Source organism: Fulmarus glacialis, unplaced genomic scaffold (assembly GCF_000690835.1).
Source record: "Fulmarus glacialis isolate BGI_N327 unplaced genomic scaffold, ASM69083v1 scaffold7355, whole genome shotgun sequence".
In the NCBI taxonomy this organism is placed as follows: domain Eukaryota; kingdom Metazoa; phylum Chordata; class Aves; order Procellariiformes; family Procellariidae; genus Fulmarus; species Fulmarus glacialis.
In genome coordinates this window covers 38,612-57,003 of record NW_009211080.1, presented here as the reverse complement: position 1 = coordinate 57,003, position 18,392 = coordinate 38,612, and the positions used below count along the sequence as shown (strand labels likewise).

The 18,392-nt window shown below is 36.3% G+C and overlaps 1 protein-coding gene across 1 annotated transcript in view; it reads right to left on the bottom strand.

Moving 5' to 3' along the window:
* Window positions 1–2,523: 2,523 nt before the first annotated feature.
* Window positions 2,524–18,392, bottom strand: part of GLCCI1 (glucocorticoid induced transcript 1) — a 52,937-nt gene continuing 37,068 nt past the window's right edge. Inside the window, exons 5-8 of the mRNA XM_009577386.1 lie at window positions 17,478–17,630; window positions 10,336–10,546; window positions 4,408–4,528; window positions 2,524–3,337 (exon numbers count right to left, since the gene is read on the bottom strand). Coding sequence (XP_009575681.1) covers window positions 2,989–3,337; window positions 4,408–4,528; window positions 10,336–10,546; window positions 17,478–17,630 — 834 coding nt within the window. The 3' untranslated portion in view covers window positions 2,524–2,988. The remainder of the gene's footprint in view (window positions 3,338–4,407; window positions 4,529–10,335; window positions 10,547–17,477; window positions 17,631–18,392) is intronic.

Genomic DNA, 18,392 nt, shown 5'->3' with positions numbered 1-18,392 from the left:
TTCACATAGTGAAACATCTAATGGCTTTCATAATTTTCAACAGCTAACTTGAAATGAGCCATACCGCAAACACAGCAGCGGATACACAGTTTCCAATAATGCTTAACTGATTTTTTTCTGTGCTCTGAAGAGAGAAAATCCTCATCATATGCAGAAATAAAATACGCTATTTTTAAAGCATATTTAAGCATTCAGCTATTTTTAGATTTTTTTCCTCCCTAGAAGTGTTATGCAAAAATCAGTAGATAAGAGATTATCTTATTCTTGAAGACATAGCACACTAGTCATAAAGATACATGGTTGCATTATTCTAGATGTAAATTTGGAACAATATTAAATTTTAATCTCATTCTACGGTGTTTCATACACAGTTTCCAAAACAAATAAATGAACCACTGCTTTTGCGTGTCCCCCCCACCACTTTTTTTTTTTAACTATAATTTTTATTTAAATAAGACACAGGAACTTCTATACCAAAAAAATACAAAACAAAAGCCACACATTTCCTTGTGTAAAGCAATATTATGGGATAACTTGAATACTGTTCAGCACAGTGGCTAGAAATAACAGTACAACTATGTACAAAACTTTAAACAATATTTGACAAATTTCTACAGCTGGATGTAGAGTACAATTGAGATAAACAACTGCTGGGAAATTTACATGGCAAAGCATTAGCTTTAACACATTTGGTTCAAAACCTTCAAATCTGCTAAGAACAAATGTGCAATTTAATTAATATTTAGTTTCTCGTGGAAAAAATAAAAAGAACACGTAATGGCATTGCAAATATTGTACAGAGTTCATCACTGATCTAAAAACCACTCATCATATCCCCTGGTAACCTAACACCAATAACTGACACTACGATTTCTTATCTGGACATAACCAGAGCATAAAAAGGTCATCATACTGCAATGTTAATCTAGAAAGAAAAATATTAAAAGGAATCGATACTTACATCACGAGTATTTTCTCCCCTTTATCTTCAGTCTATAAAATATATAGTGTTTTCACCTAGGCCTGAGATTAGTAGGGTTAAAGATGGCTGTTGTGTTTCAAGAAGGTTTTTCACGTGAGAATGGTTAGAGACAGACCTCTCTCTCCTTCTATATTTTCTGCAAGGGGAGCCAAAAAACAGTGACTGTTTTATAGGCTGCAAATTCCATCTTGTAACATAGTATTACCAAAACCTCAGTAATAAAAAGGAAATGATGCTTTATCTCCAAAGAAAGCACATATTTAGTGAGTAGTTATTGGTGGCTCACTCTCACCCCCCTCCAATCTCATCTTCAAAAGAGGAAAAAACCATAATGGAGCGAGTTTAAATGCTCAGTAGCTGCAGGCTACTAATCTCTTCAATTCCTGGAAAAGGTGAACCTTATTCTCTTAGGGGCAGACAGCATAAATGTAGTTCCACTGAGCTGAAAGCAACAGAGCAGGAACATCAAGTTTATTTTGCCTTTGGGGTCCTCTTTGTATCACAGGAAATTATCTCTGAAAGAAATGCTCCTCTTGTTCCAGTACAACAGAAGAGCACCACTAACCCGTTCTTGCCGTGTACTATTTTGAGAAAGTGTCCAGCCTGCAAAACCAGGATTATTTTACAAGGATTTTTTTTTATTATTCACACCTAAGGAGGGGGGAAAACACACTTTTACACACACAACTTAAGTAACTGAAAGTTATGGGAGAAGCTTTGAATAAGTAACATGAACTTAAAACTATTGTTTTCCCCACCCCTCTTAGAACACCCACTTGCTACTTTTGGACTTCAATCCAAACACAATTACTCACTACATAAATAAAATGCTGCTCATCTAACACTGCTTGACAAAATCTGAAAACCTATTTCCAACCAGCAAACGAATGAACATTTCCAAAAGAGAAACTAAACATTAATTTGACTTTTAGACGGTAACAGTAGCATTTCACATCCTTAACTGCCAACAAAAACATGAGAGGAAATCCCCATCACCCCCTGTGAAACCTGAAAGAATTTCTGTCCTTGAACAAAAACATTCTTGTCTTTCAAAATCCTCTCACACACAACATGGAATGTTTCTCATGTACAGCCTAGTACTGAACACTTTATTTGCACCAGTTTAACAGTCATTAACTGAGCAACACCTGAAACCTCTAAATGCCACATCTTTACATATATTGAAATGACAGTAAATGCAACAGTTGTTTTGCTTGTAAGCACATGACAAAGTGATATACATCACAGATTTGCTGGTTCTCCTCATGTTCACCCATGTCCAGGGTCATCGTTCACCTGGATCTGAATGCACTTATTCCAAGAAAGTGGAATGTAATGAGGAAATATTAATGCATAAAATAAGGAAAGGCAAAAGAGTGATGTTCCCTCTTTAGCTTTGTAGCTGTAAAATATTTTATATCCCAATATGATATACATTCCAAGTTACCTGAGTTTACACTTCGAGAGAAGTACCTGAAGCTAGGCCATAGGGTGGGCACTGTGCAACTGTTGTGGCCGTTTTTTTTTTTTTTGTGGGTTTTTTTGTTTTTTTTTTTTGCATTGTGTGTATTACAGAAGTTAGAAACATAACACCTGGATCAATTGTAAACATAATCCTGAAGTACAGTATTTTCCATAGGACACAACACAGCAAGACATTTTCTATTCAGACAGGCAACTTTTTTTTTATATATATATAGAGCTTATTTATACTGTAGAATTTGAAACAGAACACAGGACACAGTACTAATCTGGTCAAACATACTATGAAATGCATAGTCTCCACTTAAAACGCTTAATGATATATGGATTCTGCAGGCATTACTGCTTTCTCACAAAAAATGCTGAATATTAATTCTGTCCCTGCCAAGAACAGCGTTGAGATATTTTTTCGAATGTTGCTAAGTATTCCGTGTTGTTCTGAAAGGTTGCCACCTCATGCAGATGTATCTGAACTATTATCTCCTCAATCCTTGTTTCAGGGCAGAGGCCTGCTCCACCTCGGTCTAGATTAACACATAGCTCTGAGGAGAGGAGTGATCTTCAGTCTGAATTTCTTGCAAAAGCGGCTGCTGCTGTTGGGACGGTTGCTGTACCAGGACCTCTGTAGAGTCCATTGTGCTGGTGTCGTCTGACAGAGATGAGAAGGAGACCCGAGACGAAAGCTGCTCAACAGTCAGGGTGCTCAAAGCTGTGCTTTGACCAGAGTTTGGAGAGTTCTTCAGCGTCAGGTCTGAAGCGGGAAGGAGGGGGCCCAGAAGTTTTACAGGACAGAAAGCTGATCCGGTTGGGATGAAATTAACCTTGTTTTTGTCAGGACATGAAAAGAGAGGGGCTGAGACAGGCTGACGAGACCTACAAGAAGAAAAAGGATTTATATACCTGGCCAACCGAGATGCTTTATGTGTCATGAACTTTGTGGTTCTACACGTTGCTAAAATGTGAATGACAAGGAATGGGATTAATTGGACAGAGGGGCAAACATCTTCCATATTGGTAGTCAGCTAACTGATCCACAGCATTAAAAATAGTACCGTCACAAAAATGACTTGATAATTACTGGATAAACATGCAACTTCCAGCAAGAAAAATCTGCAGTATGTATGCACATGAAAAAATGCCATGATAATTTAGAATGGCACAAATTCTTCTTTAATAAAAACAATGCAGCAACAATACATTTAGTGATATTAAATTCCTTTGTGAACCTCCATGAAATAGACCTCTCCTTTCCCATATTCTGCAATTTGTCTGGAGGCTTCTTCCACAACCCAACATTGCTCCTTCACCATGCAGCAGGCAATGAATGCTGTTAGAGCAAGAAACGTCCCCTCCTTAATTCTTTCATCCACAGGAGCTAAGCATGCAACCTCGACAGCATGTACTCAAATACTGCTGGGTCTAGGGGAAAAAGACATGATGTCCAAGAGTTTAATTTCCAATTTCTTGCTCGGCAAAAATATTGAGCAAAGTCTATGCCATAAGCATACCGCTGTCTACAAACACTTTACATAGGTTTAATTCCATTTTATGTTTTATACGTATCAAAACATAACCTATGTTTGAAACTGATAAAGAATTATGACAAGGAGAGTTTTTGTTTTAAGCCACAAACATTTAAAAAGTTAATTAAAAATATATGGAAAGAGGTTGATAAACGCTTAGGAAATTAAATGTACCTTATCTTTTCTGCTTGGATTTTTGTTGCCTTTTATAAATGCACAAAAAGAGTTCAAGCATAAAAGACTCCATTTGCTCTTCAAACCAACATGAACACTTCAACTTCTCTTCTGTACAAACTCTAAGAATAGTTTGCTCCTGAAAAACTCATCAGCTGGAATAGTTTATTCATCTGCAGTTGAATAGGCTCAGTAAACAGGTTTACTGCTTTGCAGATACCAGCTGATATAAAAGGCATTACTTACGACATTTCCTCAAAGACCTTCACTCGCTCACATCCCTCTGGGGGCTCTCGTTTGAACATGTAGCTGTTGTTTGGTTTGGGAGATGAGGCATACTTGGGCAACGGTGAGCTACTCCCACTGTCTGAAAATTTAAAGCAGTTATATTACTAGAGATTGAGAGTGCTTTTTAATTAAATTTGATTTCCAAACAAGATGCCTTTTTTCACAATTTAGCCACTATGCCGGTTTGCTTCTACCACAATGCTTCCTTTATTGCAGGCTATTTCTAACACCCTTGTATAGCACATTTCTTCTGAATAAAAGCTTCAGTGCAGCAGTAATCTATCATATAACAACACATAACAGGAGGATATTTTTATCCAGAACACTGCAATCAGAACAAAGCAGAGCTGTGATCCTGGAAACAAACATGTTCTTTATTATGTATTTCAAAAACCAGAAATGAACAAGGTAATATGCATAATACATGCAGAAGAATTATGAGTGGTAGTGATAATACACCTTCTCACTGTATAAACACAGTTATTGAAAACGTGTGTATACAGCATGTATCTTATTTTAAAAGATAATTCTTCCCTTGAATATCGACCTCATTAGTCTCATGAATAGTTCAGAAGTTGCAAAGAAACAAAGCATGTTTGTAACACAGGTACTGATACCTCATCATTACAATGTCCCACCTTACTGGCTTCACAATTGTGAAGTTGTTTTAGTATCCAAAATAAAACTTCCACAATTCAATTCTCTCATCGCTACTAACTATATGATATAGGTATGCTTCGTAACTCTAGCTGTCTGTGTATATTTTGCTTGACACACTTAGAACTAAAGGTGTGAAGATCTAGGACACAAGGCAATAGGCAGATTTCTTTGTACTTCTCGGAAAATATCAGAGAGAAGGCTCAACTCTGGTAATGACAGAAGCACAAAAATTTGAAAAATTAAGACTGTGAAAGGGTTCACTTTAAACACTCATCTTGACAACATGATATTCAATGCATTAAGGAAATAAAGTAGGTACAGAAATAATTACAGAAAATTAGCTTTCTGCAGTAGCTTCTACCTTTTCAAAGAGCAACATCTACCTCAGGCTAGTATTAGTGGCTCCCTATTCTCTGCTTGGGCTTACAATTAAAAAAATGAAATTAAACGGCAAGGTTAAAGAGGATCCCTCAGCTTACAAACACACCTTATTTGGAGAGAAATAACTGCTCTTGCTTTAGCTCCATTTGAGTCTTTTCACCAATGTGGGGTACCTTACCACAGATACCTTTGTTTATTCTGCTGTTGTTCATGTGTTCCTTTTCAGAAACAGTGGAAAACCAACCAAAGCTTCAAGCACTATGATCTAGATTCACTGAAGCATACAAGGTTGTCTTTAACAGCTTGCAAACAGTAACTACATAAACTTTTGTATAACCATGACTCAAATACAAAAGCTAATCATTAGAGGGTTTGAAACATCTCTGCTTCCTCTTACAAGACGACACCAATCAACTCAAATGTCACACCTCCCTTTGGAGATTTACTATGAAAGATATGAAAAAAAAAAAACAGTTGAAGTGAACCTCAGTAGTGTATTGATTATTCAGCTCTTTCCTGCTGTAGAGTGAACACAGAACTTCTATTTACAGAATTTTCAGTGTTAACTGTACGAAGGCAGAAAAAGCTTAGAGACAATACAGATATTTGCCAAGCTGGGAGCATGATGGTCCTGTTGGCATCTTTCCACTGTTGGCCCACACAGCTCATTCCAAACACAGAAATCATTAACAGAACCCAGACAGTTTGTTTCCTCCTTCTAATATTTAAAATTGAAGATCCAAGTTTCTATTTAAAAAATTTGTGACATAAAATGTGCTACTGTTCATTACACCAAATCGTGGAAAACTGTGGAAGTACATCCAAGGAAAGAATCAAACTGAATTCAAAGTTAAGTCAGTTCTTGGAAGATTTAGAGTCTTGTCCAGCCAATTCAGTTTTCAATCAAGTTTTTGGTTTATTTAGCCCTGTCTGGCTGAAACTTTCTGTATAAGACAGCTGTTAAACAAGTAAAAAAAAATTATATTGTATAATTTAACCATTCTGTTTCTTTCTTTACCCTCCCTGCTTTTAAAGCTTACTAAGTTGTTAGCTTTTCATTTTGACCAAACACACACCACACTACTATTTGAAAAACACGTGTGGTTATTAGGAGGCTCACATGTACAAGCTTGGTGTTGGTTCTACACGTATAGCAGCGGTGCGAGAACGGAAGGGTACTGGGAAAATAGGCCACGAGTTAAAGTGGTAAGAGGTGGAATTTACAGCTTAAGCCAGTCTCCACTTGTGTATCCTATAAGCTCTTAAGTGCTAAACTGTCACATTATTAATCCTTAATGACACTGCAAATGTGTATTCTCATACAGTGCTATTTACACATTTTTTTTACTGTCTCAGTGGCTGCAGTGCATGAACCCTCATGTCAGAGGACACGCCTGCATCTTCCATGCTTCCACCAGTAGGGTGTGCTCTGCTGGCATATTTCAGCCAACTAATCAAATTTCATGAAGATGACAATGAATGAAGATTATCAGACGTAACCTTTAAAATGAGTTTTTTTTACCATAACCACATAGCAGACAATATGGAGCCTTATTACACAGAATTTCTAAACATAAATATTCAAAATGGATATATTCTGTTACCTAGAAAATGTTTAAGATTGTAATTAAACACTAAAAATGCTATTTTAACCAGAAGACTTAATACCACAAATTTTAGCTTGCATATATTAGAGCAACAAAGGAGGCAAACTAAAAAGAATCTCTAGAACAATTTTTGGAGTGACAAAACTTAAAGGAAACAAGAAACTTTGCCAGTGAGCCTTGGGATTTGTTTTGATAGGTTCAAAAATACCTTTGTTTCTTAAGACTATCCAAAGACTTCACATAAAATTTTCATTTTAAAAACTATGAATCAGATGCCCAGAAGTTGAAAAATATCTTCAGTTCATCTTCATGAACATGTTGCTTGTAATAGCCTGCTAGCAACAGTGGGAATACACAACATTACACAAAAGCACCTAGATCAAAATCCCTGAAAAACAGGTTATACTATCCATTTTTGCACAAAAAACCCAAATTTCATCTGCTTATACCTTAGGATGCCTTTGAACTTTACCACTATTACAGCTGCTAAGTATGCTATGTAGCACTCTGAATTATAGTCTCACGGACCAGAGTATCATAAAACAGATCCAATGAAACTGGTAGTTTTAATGCAGCAAGGCAGTCACTTACCTTGCGATAGGCTGATACTTGAAAACAAAATCATAAAGCCAGGTGCCATTAAAATACCTTGTCTCCCACCCTTCCCTCTCTGCTCCAATCAATACCACTTAGTATCACTGCTCCATTCGGAACGGTATTGGGGGCCTTTTCTGAAATTTAGCTTTCACTTTCTTTTGAAAAATTCAATAGATATAGCAGCTTCTTGCAGAAATGTAAACCAAACAGCTGATACCGTCCAAAGAGCAGCTGTGAGGGCCTCAGGCCAAAGCACAGCTTTGCACAAGAAATAAAAGATGCTTTAGAAATGTAAAGCAGTGCTGTGTCTGTACAGAGTGCTGGCTCCTCTCACTGCTCATGTCTCTCAGTCAACTACTAAACCTCCTTTCCGATTCAGCAACACACTCAGGAGCATACATAAAGCTGATAATTATATTTTTAATGGTAAAACCAAGTTATTCCCATAGAGAGGAAAATAAAACCTCAGCTTGAGAAAGTAACAGAAAAATATCTTGGGTTTAAAATGTCTACATTTGGTTATACAATGCATTTTTTAAAACTTAACAGGCCTCACAGCAAACTCTCAGCAGTTTTATTCTAGCATCATAAAAACCTTTAAAATGAAGGTGCAAAAAACTTTGAGAGTTCTGTTTTATAAAGCAGTTAACATCCACAGCAGATGTTAATAAACTGTCTCTCAAAACTTGCTATTCTCTTATAATTTCTACCTATATCCCTCATTTATTTCTAGTTTAACTGTTTTGAAGATAACATTCTTATTCAGAACAACTGGCCTGTGGGATCTTAATGATCTGAGAGTAAAAGGCGCCTTTCTGACTATACTTTTACAACCTCTGAACAATTACTTTCTCTTGGAAGACGGCTATGCATTTTTCCAGTTTCTATCCTGCCCTTAAAGAATGAAGTTGTGATGAGCAGTTCAAGCTTTTATCTTTCATAAGCACAGTATTAAATACCTTACTTAAACTAAATTAAAAATGCAATTATATTAACCTTACAAAGCTGGCTGTTTATGACCGTCACCTATAGGCTATTGCTAAAGTAGACTTTTGATACAAACCTAGCATTAAAGTCAGTGTTAAAACCAAAATCCACAAATAAGGAGTTACTCATTGTGAAGTTCAGCAATAAATTTTACTCCAATTAGCTGTTAAAAAAAAAATCCAAGACAGCAGATAAAAACCCTTGAAAAGCATTAAGAAGGTTAGATGCACTATTTCAAACTGTCTTCACTTGCTACTGCCAATAAAGTACAACTGAAAATTCCAGTTGCTGTGATAACTGAGTACTAACTGCAAAAGTAATTATTCTTTTCATTTCCTTGCTTTTTAACTTATAATTGTTATCAGGACATATATGAACAAATTTACCTGTCAAGACACTTTCCTACGTGCTAATACTTTAGTGGATGTCTCTATAGTGATTCAGTCTTGACAACACATTACAATTCACATGCATACTGTAAGAAAGAAGTAGGGGGGGGAGCTAACTTGTCTGTAATTTTTGGAGCATGGCCAACTATGGTGTTGAACTAAGACTTTTACTTTGATGTGGTTAACTCACACATGTGCACACACCCACCCCCAATTCAGGATTTGGGCAGGTGGATTTGTTTTCCACTACTTTTTAAATTCAAGATGGGAAAGCAATACTTTTCAGAAACCAAGAAAAGCCAGTATTTCTCCTGCTGCCTTCCCCAATCTTATTCCGAAATCACTTTAAGAATTATTAAACAGAGAATATTTACAGAAAAAGCTTAACCTTACTTAAAACCTCAAAATACTGCTGTCTTTAGCTCATTAGTAAATCTACGGTAAATCTTAAAAGTTTTCATTTCCTCTGTGAAACTTACTACTCTTAGCTTGCATGTTTTACCCAAACCCTGCATCCCTCCAAACTAAAGTCCGTATTTCCAAGCTAGCTGACCAGAATAATTTCATTAGTAAACAGTTGTCCAAAAAAATCAGTCTTTTTACAGTGGTGCCTGTATTTTCATACTACATGTTCTGTCAGTAACTCGTAATTACTGAAACTCCAGTTTATTCCCTCTACAAAACGAAATGGCATTTTACAGACTTTGAAAAAAATGCAGGATATTGACATATAAACACGTAAATTATTCAGAAATTTTGGGTTGTTATGCAACATACACACACAAATAATTGCTCTCCATCAGATTGTTCAAACTCATATCTGAGCTCCTCACCAAATAGCTTCAAGTGGAATGTAAGAGTTCAGAAGCAGAGTACTTTTAAAAGCAGTCCAAAACTTCATCATCACCATTTTGATCAGCAAGTAACTCACCCATGATGAATAGATAGTCTACCACAAACCTCCTTAAAACCTTTTTTAAACATAAACATGTTACAGTCTGAGTTCTTCACATTAGAATCTTCATAAATAGTTAAGACTGTTTGCTGTGCTCCTCTGACGTATTTATGGAAGATGTTTGTGAAGTTTCACAAACAAGAGGGAAAAAGATATGTAAACAAACAAAACCAATTTTAAGATAAATCCTCAATCCCTCCACCACCATCAAACAAAAACAAAAACTGATGTAATGAGTAAAATGAAGGTAGTTGTAAAAGCACGACATCACATGCCTCCCATAGGTAAAGGCGGGCCATTCTACTCTCACCTTTATCACGGTCATAGAGTAAATCTTCTGTTGAGCAAGGACTCCCATCCTGAGATTCAGGAGGGCAAAAGGGAGAGACACATGGTGAATGACTGCTGCAGCTGCTGCTGCGCTCCTGGACAGACGGAGTCTGAGTGTCAATACTTCGTGTACTACTACTCCGATAGTGAGCAGGTAATGGGGCCCTTCGACCATCAGGGATATCCAAAGGCTGCAAGAGAAACAAGCATTCAGGGTACAGAGAAAAGATCAAACTCTGAAGCAACGACAGCCTGTAGCACTCATAACTGAAGTAATGAGGCAAGGCCTTAAGAACAGCAAACAAGCCATTTTTGAAAGAACAACTTTTACACGAGAAAATAACGCAATGTACAATGGACACAACATACATTAATGACACTGAATGCTGGGACAATGTGCAGATTTTCTAAGCCAACTATATCCTCTTAATGCAAAGTTAACACCAGAACGCACTTCAACACATGCTAATGTTATGTTTTTATGATAGTTTAAAAAAGCAAACCTCCCCAACAAATAGATCTCTAATTATACTTAGCAATACAATTTTCAATAAAGGTCACTGTTATTATGAAAGAAAAACAAGTACTCTGACAGAGATCACATCTGGATAAAAGGGAAAGTAGAAAATGTCAACTACAATGGCATACTATTGCCGTAACAACCAACTGAATTACAATTATAAATGAAACCCTCCAAGTTTTGCCGGTAAGTCGTAATTCTCTAGCACACCTCTACATTCCATCCTTCACTTCTGTAGGTGACCTCTGACAAAATGGCAACTACGTAGATGATGCACAGGCTTATACAAGGTTCACAAGCTTTGTCTTCAACCAAAGCTAGTAAGCACTACCTGCTCATATCAGCCTAGTTGGCACTGGCCAGAGTGATCTTGCATCCCATTCTGCAATATACTGCGTAGACATGTTCACAGTAGTAGACTGGCACGCACTACTTACTTGTCCTTCCCAGCGGAAAATTAGTTTTATCATAAAGACAGCGCTGCTTTAAATGTAAGAAATCAAACGAGAATTACAGTTTTACTTAAAAGTGAAGAGGAAAAAGTGCCTGCAAGATTTAAATATCATTTTTATCCTCACTTCAGTGAGGATTGTATACAAGCCATAGAAAATAGCTTAAATGTTCTAGCTACAAGAAATTAATGTCTTTTTCCTTCTCACTTCAAGCTAACATTTTTATTTTATTGCTTTCCTCTTCCCCATACATTCCAAAACTCTAACAGCTTGTTCCAGAGCCTAAAATTCAACCCAACACTTTTGCTAGCGATGAGGACATGAAACTTACTGGCCGAGTATTGCATTCTTCCCTTTTCAGCAATAGCCTATCCAGAAAACCACCGCGTATTATACAAACAGGCAGACATAGCAGAGCTGGAAGATCCTTTTCTTCTTATGAGCCTTCCAGTTAATACCATTTCACATTTCAATTAAGAGCAAAGAAACACACTATAAAGAGAACATTACAATTGCTACATCAAAAGCTGAAAAGTTTGGACACGGTTGTGTGGTCTGTTCCAACAGCTCAGTTCACATTGCATATGCGTTACAACATGACTACATGTTGCTATTCCCATCACCCGAACAGGCCATGACTCATGCAATGCACAAGATAGACCTGAAGCATTTTATCATTTATTACACAGACAGAAAAGAGGTAGAAAACAAGACTGAAGCTGTAGAAAGAAAACAGTCTCATAATTAACATAACCAAAAAAATAACCATGCAGAACAGCATTTTTATTTCCATCTCTGCCACAAAAATTCTTCGAGATGCCAGGAAGTCATCTGAACCAACCTTTTTCTTTTATGTGATCTTTTCTGGATGCCCAGTCTAGATAGGACTGATTTGCAAAAGTCTTCAACATTCACAGATGCAGAAGGAGACTACGGGAGCTACACTTTAAACTCCTAAAATGGCATGCAGCATCCTGAGTTACCTGAAGAATCACATTATAGAAGCCTGATGGATTTGTGTTTCTCCATCCATAAAGTGCAGATAATATCATCTTTCTTCTCACACAGGTGTGATAAAAAGAGAACAGAATTTCAGACACTCTCCTATTATATAGAAGCAAAAACCCAGGAAGACATTCAGATTTCTGACTTCAAAGCAAGGTTTAATAGTGAGCATTAGGACACATATCTAATGAGGAGAAAACAAAAACACCGAACAGCTGCTCATTAAGTACATATGCCATGCTCCACGTAACAGGTAAAGCAAGGATTCCAGGGAGGGTAAAAAAACCAGTAAGTGATCACATAATTAAAGACTTCAGGATAACACAGATGTTCTTCCACACCTGGAGGAACAACATAGTCTTATGTAGTCAGGAAGTATATCCCAAATCACATATTTCAACCTCCACTGAATTGAAATTTGAGGCACAAAAAGTTATCTCTATTTTTAGACATGCCTCTAAATATACACACAAGTAGAAAAAGCTAAATATTTATCACTATTTCCAAGTAAAATAACTTTTAAGGCATAGAAAATGCCAGCAAATATTTCAGATTACTGTGCTTCTGTATTTATTTTTCCCTTAATATTGAATCCAACTTTTGACAACTGCAGAAAACTTCATGAAAATATCAACTAAAAGTATTCCACTTTTTAAAAACTTTTTGTATTAAACCTTATCAATATAAAAAAATACTTTAGAAGTTACTTTCCATGAGTCATGCCTAAACTATTCTAAAAACTGAAGTCCTCACAACCTTCAAACGTAAGAAATAGGGTAACTAATTTGCTAGAGCTGCTATTAGTTTTCGTAACACTCAATGCATGGAGAACAACTAGAAATTACTGCATTCTATATACTGGTGTGGTGTTTTGGTTTTTTTTTTGCAAGAGTGTCCAGTCATGTATTAACCTTATGCCAAATGCATTCTGACAGGACACCTTCCAACCCCTGTGGGACAGTGTGGTCTTGGACATAGTTACAGACCAACCTCATCTCCCTGCAAAGGTATGGAAATGCTCAATTTGACAACAAACAGCATGCATTTCTCAAAACGCTGTCAAAATTCACCACATTGCTTTCAGTATCGATCTTTTCACTGGGAAAAAAACAAGAACACCCTATTTAATAGCATCAGGAATGCTACTATGATATAATACACCAATGGGAGCCTTAAAAATAATCTGTTCTTCACAAGCCTTACATCTATTTGGGAGGCAACTTCTTGAGAGCAAAGCATTCAATGCTTTTGATTTAAAAACTGTTCTCTAGACTGGAACACAAAGGCAGACATAGGAAAGTGCTTCTTCCTTCTAGCATCAATGAAGTCATCAATGCATTAGATAAGGTGCAAGTGCAAAAAAACATAACGTATCCTGGGAAGGAGCACTTGGAAAAAACCACACTTTTCAGGTATGAAAGACATGAAGTAAGGATCCTCTGCATCCGTGCAAATTAGAAAAAGTCCTTTTATTACATGATCAAGTTTTCTGATAGGTACATAAAACCATCTTGCTATCTATTTCCAGAAGCATTAGAAATCAAACAAGAAATACATTAATCATTTTACTTACATTGTGTGATAGTCTGTCAAAATTGCTTCATTTCTAATTACTTCTGTATACTTGAAAGATAGTTCTGGTAATTTTTTTTCCTAATAGGAGACCTATGAATGTGTCCGTGTCCTGCTACACAGCAATTCTCATTATTTTCGCAATGTATTCCCACTCCCTACAATAAGTCCATCATCTTATTGTACCAAAGCCTCCAAGGTTTGTGTCATGGAGTCACAGTGGGACAAAGAACAAAAGCCTGTCACAACTTCACAAAAAGCTGATTCCCTCTTACAAGTTAGGGTGGAAACAGAGACACACCATCACAATTTCCTGGAAAGCTAGTCAACAAGTTATAAAACAGGAAGGAAAATATATCCAGGATCTTTGAACAAATGCATTAGAAAGTGAATTGAAGTTTATTAATAAATCTGAGGAGAAAGAGGTGATTAAGAGGTGACTCAAAAAAGCCAACTTTAACTGAGTTCTATGAAAGAAAAAAAGAGAACACCTTGAGCTAACTAAGGAAGATAAATAATCTGAAAAAATATACACATGCATGGCTAAACTGAAAAGAATGAAATATTTGGAATGTTTTGACCATTTACAACGTAATCCCTCTAAACTTTATGGTCAGTTAGATTATTAAAAGGTAATGACATAATGACATTACTGTATCATCAACTACCTTTGTGAAACACAAACGTAACAAGACTAATGTTTACAATAATTATTTTAACTTTTATAAGTACAATTTCTATTATCATTAAAATATTATTAAAAAAAGCAAAGAAGAGCGTTTCAAAGAACTAACAGAACCAAGTCAGCATGAGAGAAGACAGAAGACATGTTCTAAATCAATTTATACATTTTTTAAGAAGTAGGATTACAAAAACTCAAGTCAGCAAAAGGGAAAACAGAAAGTATGTAACATCATACCCTACAAACCCAAAAAAACAAGACTAAAAAATAAATTAAACTGCTTTGTGTATCTGAAGACTAAGCAAGGAAGTATGAAACTGAGAGGAAAGTTTCACTGGTTATCCATTTTAACTGGGAGCTAAATTTAATAAGTAATTCAAGTAATATCCATAAAATTATCCATAAAACTGCTTTAACCTTATTTTTGTCCTATATATCACCTAGTCCGATTTCAACATATGAACCAAGAAACAGTTTGTTTAAAAAAAAAAGAAATCACAAGTTTTTACTGCAGAGATGAGAGACTAATAGAAAAAAATTCAAGAACACTAGACTAAAATTTTAAAAATCAACAGAACTAAAATGCATTTTATTTTACTTGGGACAGCCCAAACATGGTTATCGAAATGAAATGGGAGCGATCAGAAAGCTACTAATGTAGTACCTAAATTTGAAAAAAAAAATTTTTAAAAAATTAGGTAGTGAGCTGCACCTAAAATAAAGGTAATATTCCTTCTCAGTGTTTTTAGCAGGTTGTATGTTATTTCCCAAATCCTTCCACAAATGAATATGAATATGAATGCAAATGAATACAGATTCACAATAGGGCAAAGTGTTTTATGCAGCTGGATAGATCGATGCATATGAAAATTAAGGTTTGAACATGCACTGTTAAACTGTGAAGTAAACGTGGAAACAGGTTAAAAGAAACCAGCTGAAAACCTAGACACACACCAATCTTACAAGTGAGTCTATGGAATAATTTAACCTTCACACATCACCCAAAGCAACCAACTACCTTTGATTGCTATTTTAAAATACTTTCTAAAAATACAGAATGTTACAGCAAGAAAGAACGGCAGAAAATTGGAAGAAAAAAAAATTGTTTCACTAGCAGTGAAACTAATGAAGTTTGGTTTCCTATGGTTTATCTTTTGTTCAGTAATTCCTAACCTTTAACCTAGCTGCCCCAGCTCTCCTCAGGCTAAAAAGAAGCTAAATTGTTGTATTAGGAGAAAGTTCACCAGCAGTAAGATTGAGTAAATTACTCGTTATGATCTTCTGTAAGTAACCTGTAAAATCTAGTAAGCTCAAAGAAGTGCTAGGAGTCCCACTTTAGGTCCCACTAGACCAGACTTCACAGAAATTAACAGTTACATAGCAGGAAACAACCCTCTGCCCACAAAGATGGACTTGACCTCAAGGGCAATGTCTAATTTATGACTTTCTTTTGTGTCTCAAAACTCTCCCCAGCTAGATGTTTGGAGGAAGGCTTCACTATTGCCTTGGTTGCGTAAACTGCTGAGCACCTCTGGCCCCAATCCAACAATGCACTTAAGTATATGCTTAACTGTTTTGCTGGATCAGAGCCAGTACATTCAGTAACTTAGGAGACTGAGTTCTGCATCCCAAGCAATAAGCTGTTAAAGCCTAAGGACAACATTTACAAAGATGATTTGTCTGATAAATAAATGAAATGTCCTCTAACCATAGGAGATTACAACCCTAGCCATAGCAACATCAATGGCGGCACTATAATACCTACCTTTTTATACTCTTTTTGGAGATGGTGCAACAAGGTTTATTGATTTGGGCTTTCTGTTTCGGTTTGTGTGTTTGGTTTTTTGCTTATTCCCGTTACAACACACACCCCTTCTAAAGGGGTGAGACAGCCTTAGGAAAGCAAACTTAACATAAAAATTCTACAGTATCGCATTCTTAAGACTGCTTTGCCTGCACAACTAAGTCTCTGGAGAAGCCAAGACTATTCCAAAACTTTTTAAGTTTACTGCCGAAATGAAGAACTACAAATATCAGGTTTTGGAATCTTAAACCTCTGATTAAAGTTTTATAGCTTGTCTTGTACATTGAATTGCTATTACATAACCATTCACAAGGAAAGAACCTACATCTTAGAGAAGATTAGAAAAAACTAGAGTAGTTTATTCCACAGCAGAAAATTTTCTATTTAGGAAACAGTGGCTGTAAACCAAGTATTTCACATTTTAAGTGTCATCTAAGCACTCCAGTGCTCCTCAATGACAATTCCAATGCTCCAATTCTCCCACATAAGCAAAGCTGCCACGTTTGTCAGCATTTCCCATATGGAGATCTCCCATACGGAGATCTCCCATGACAGATCACAGTGGTTTCATGGACGTAAAACAGTCCACGTTCAGTTTATGGAAGAAAAGTGTTAAAACCAAAAAGCAGAGCATAGCACAGAAAACTTAAGTCTTGCCTAAGAAAAAGAATGCAAAACGAAGCAAATAAATTAATCTCCCGGTCTCTAATTACTTACTACTATAGCCTGAGGTATCTAAATTTTCAAGCACTTGCATTTCACAGAAAAACTTTCAAGTTCTCTACAGAAAGGGCATTCTAAGCAAAATATGTTTGGCCAGAAGCCCTTTTAAAAAAAAAAGAAACAAACAAACAAAAAAAAAAACCCCAAAACAAAACAAACACAAAAAAAACCCCAAACAAAACAAAACAAAAAACACCAACAAACACCACTCTAAAACACCCAAACAAAATTTTCAAACAAACAGTTCTTTGAAGAAAATTATTTGTAATTTCAGCCACATGGAAGGTTTCTCACGAGGAAGGTTTCCCATGTGTTTATAGATTACAAAGAAAAAACAACCATAACCATGTTAATATAAGCTTACCTTGGATACTTCTTCTTTTCCACTGTTTTCCTTAATGAATACTTTTTCCAGTTCAGGGCTTATTCCTTCTACATTACACGGCACACGTGAAACAGTTGATTTTGGCACTGAAATGTTTGACAGTGGCATAGGGACTGATCTGGAAATAGAAGCCTAGAAGGTAGAGCGCAACATGATTTAAAGTTGGAAAATGGAAAAAAGATAGAAGTCTGAGACCAGTACAAAAAACCCTAAAAAGTAAGAAGCTGTGTATTAGTTTTGCCACCTAGAAGACCATCTTTACTTGGCAAATTTAAATAAAAAGAAACACTTGTGTAAGTCAAAAGCCACTAAAATCACCTCTACTTAACTCAAAGAAGTGTTCCATAATAAAAGCATTCTACTACTTCACTTATCAGTAAGTAGGCAGGTATATGTACTTTCCAGATGTGCAGACTACAGAGTACAGAGTAGGGGGGATGGGGAGCACACAGGGTGCTGATGCTGATGGTTTAACTGGGATCCAAAAGGCATTTCGTAACATTCCTAAAGCTTAACCACTCAACTGAAATATTCACTTAATGCACTTTTATTCTCTTTCGGTTGGCTTTAGTGAATGAAAAACAAAGCGTTCATTCTGAACCTTTAATTTCATTAGCTTATAGCTTTTCAGAACTTTACGTCAAAGATCTTAAAAGAAATAATTTCCAGTTTAAGAATCGAGCATGTAAATAAATACAAGCATGGTTTTCAGAAAAACCTGTTGGAGAGGAGCTCTGTTACCAACAGGAGCCATTCACAAGAGCGCACATGCATCTTGCGCAGTCAACCTCAAAAGCTTTACCTTGGCAGCAGCTACATAGCATAGAGGCACCTATGCTGACAGCCATGAACAGTGTTCACTTCCCAATATATGTTCTCCTCTTGTTCACAGAA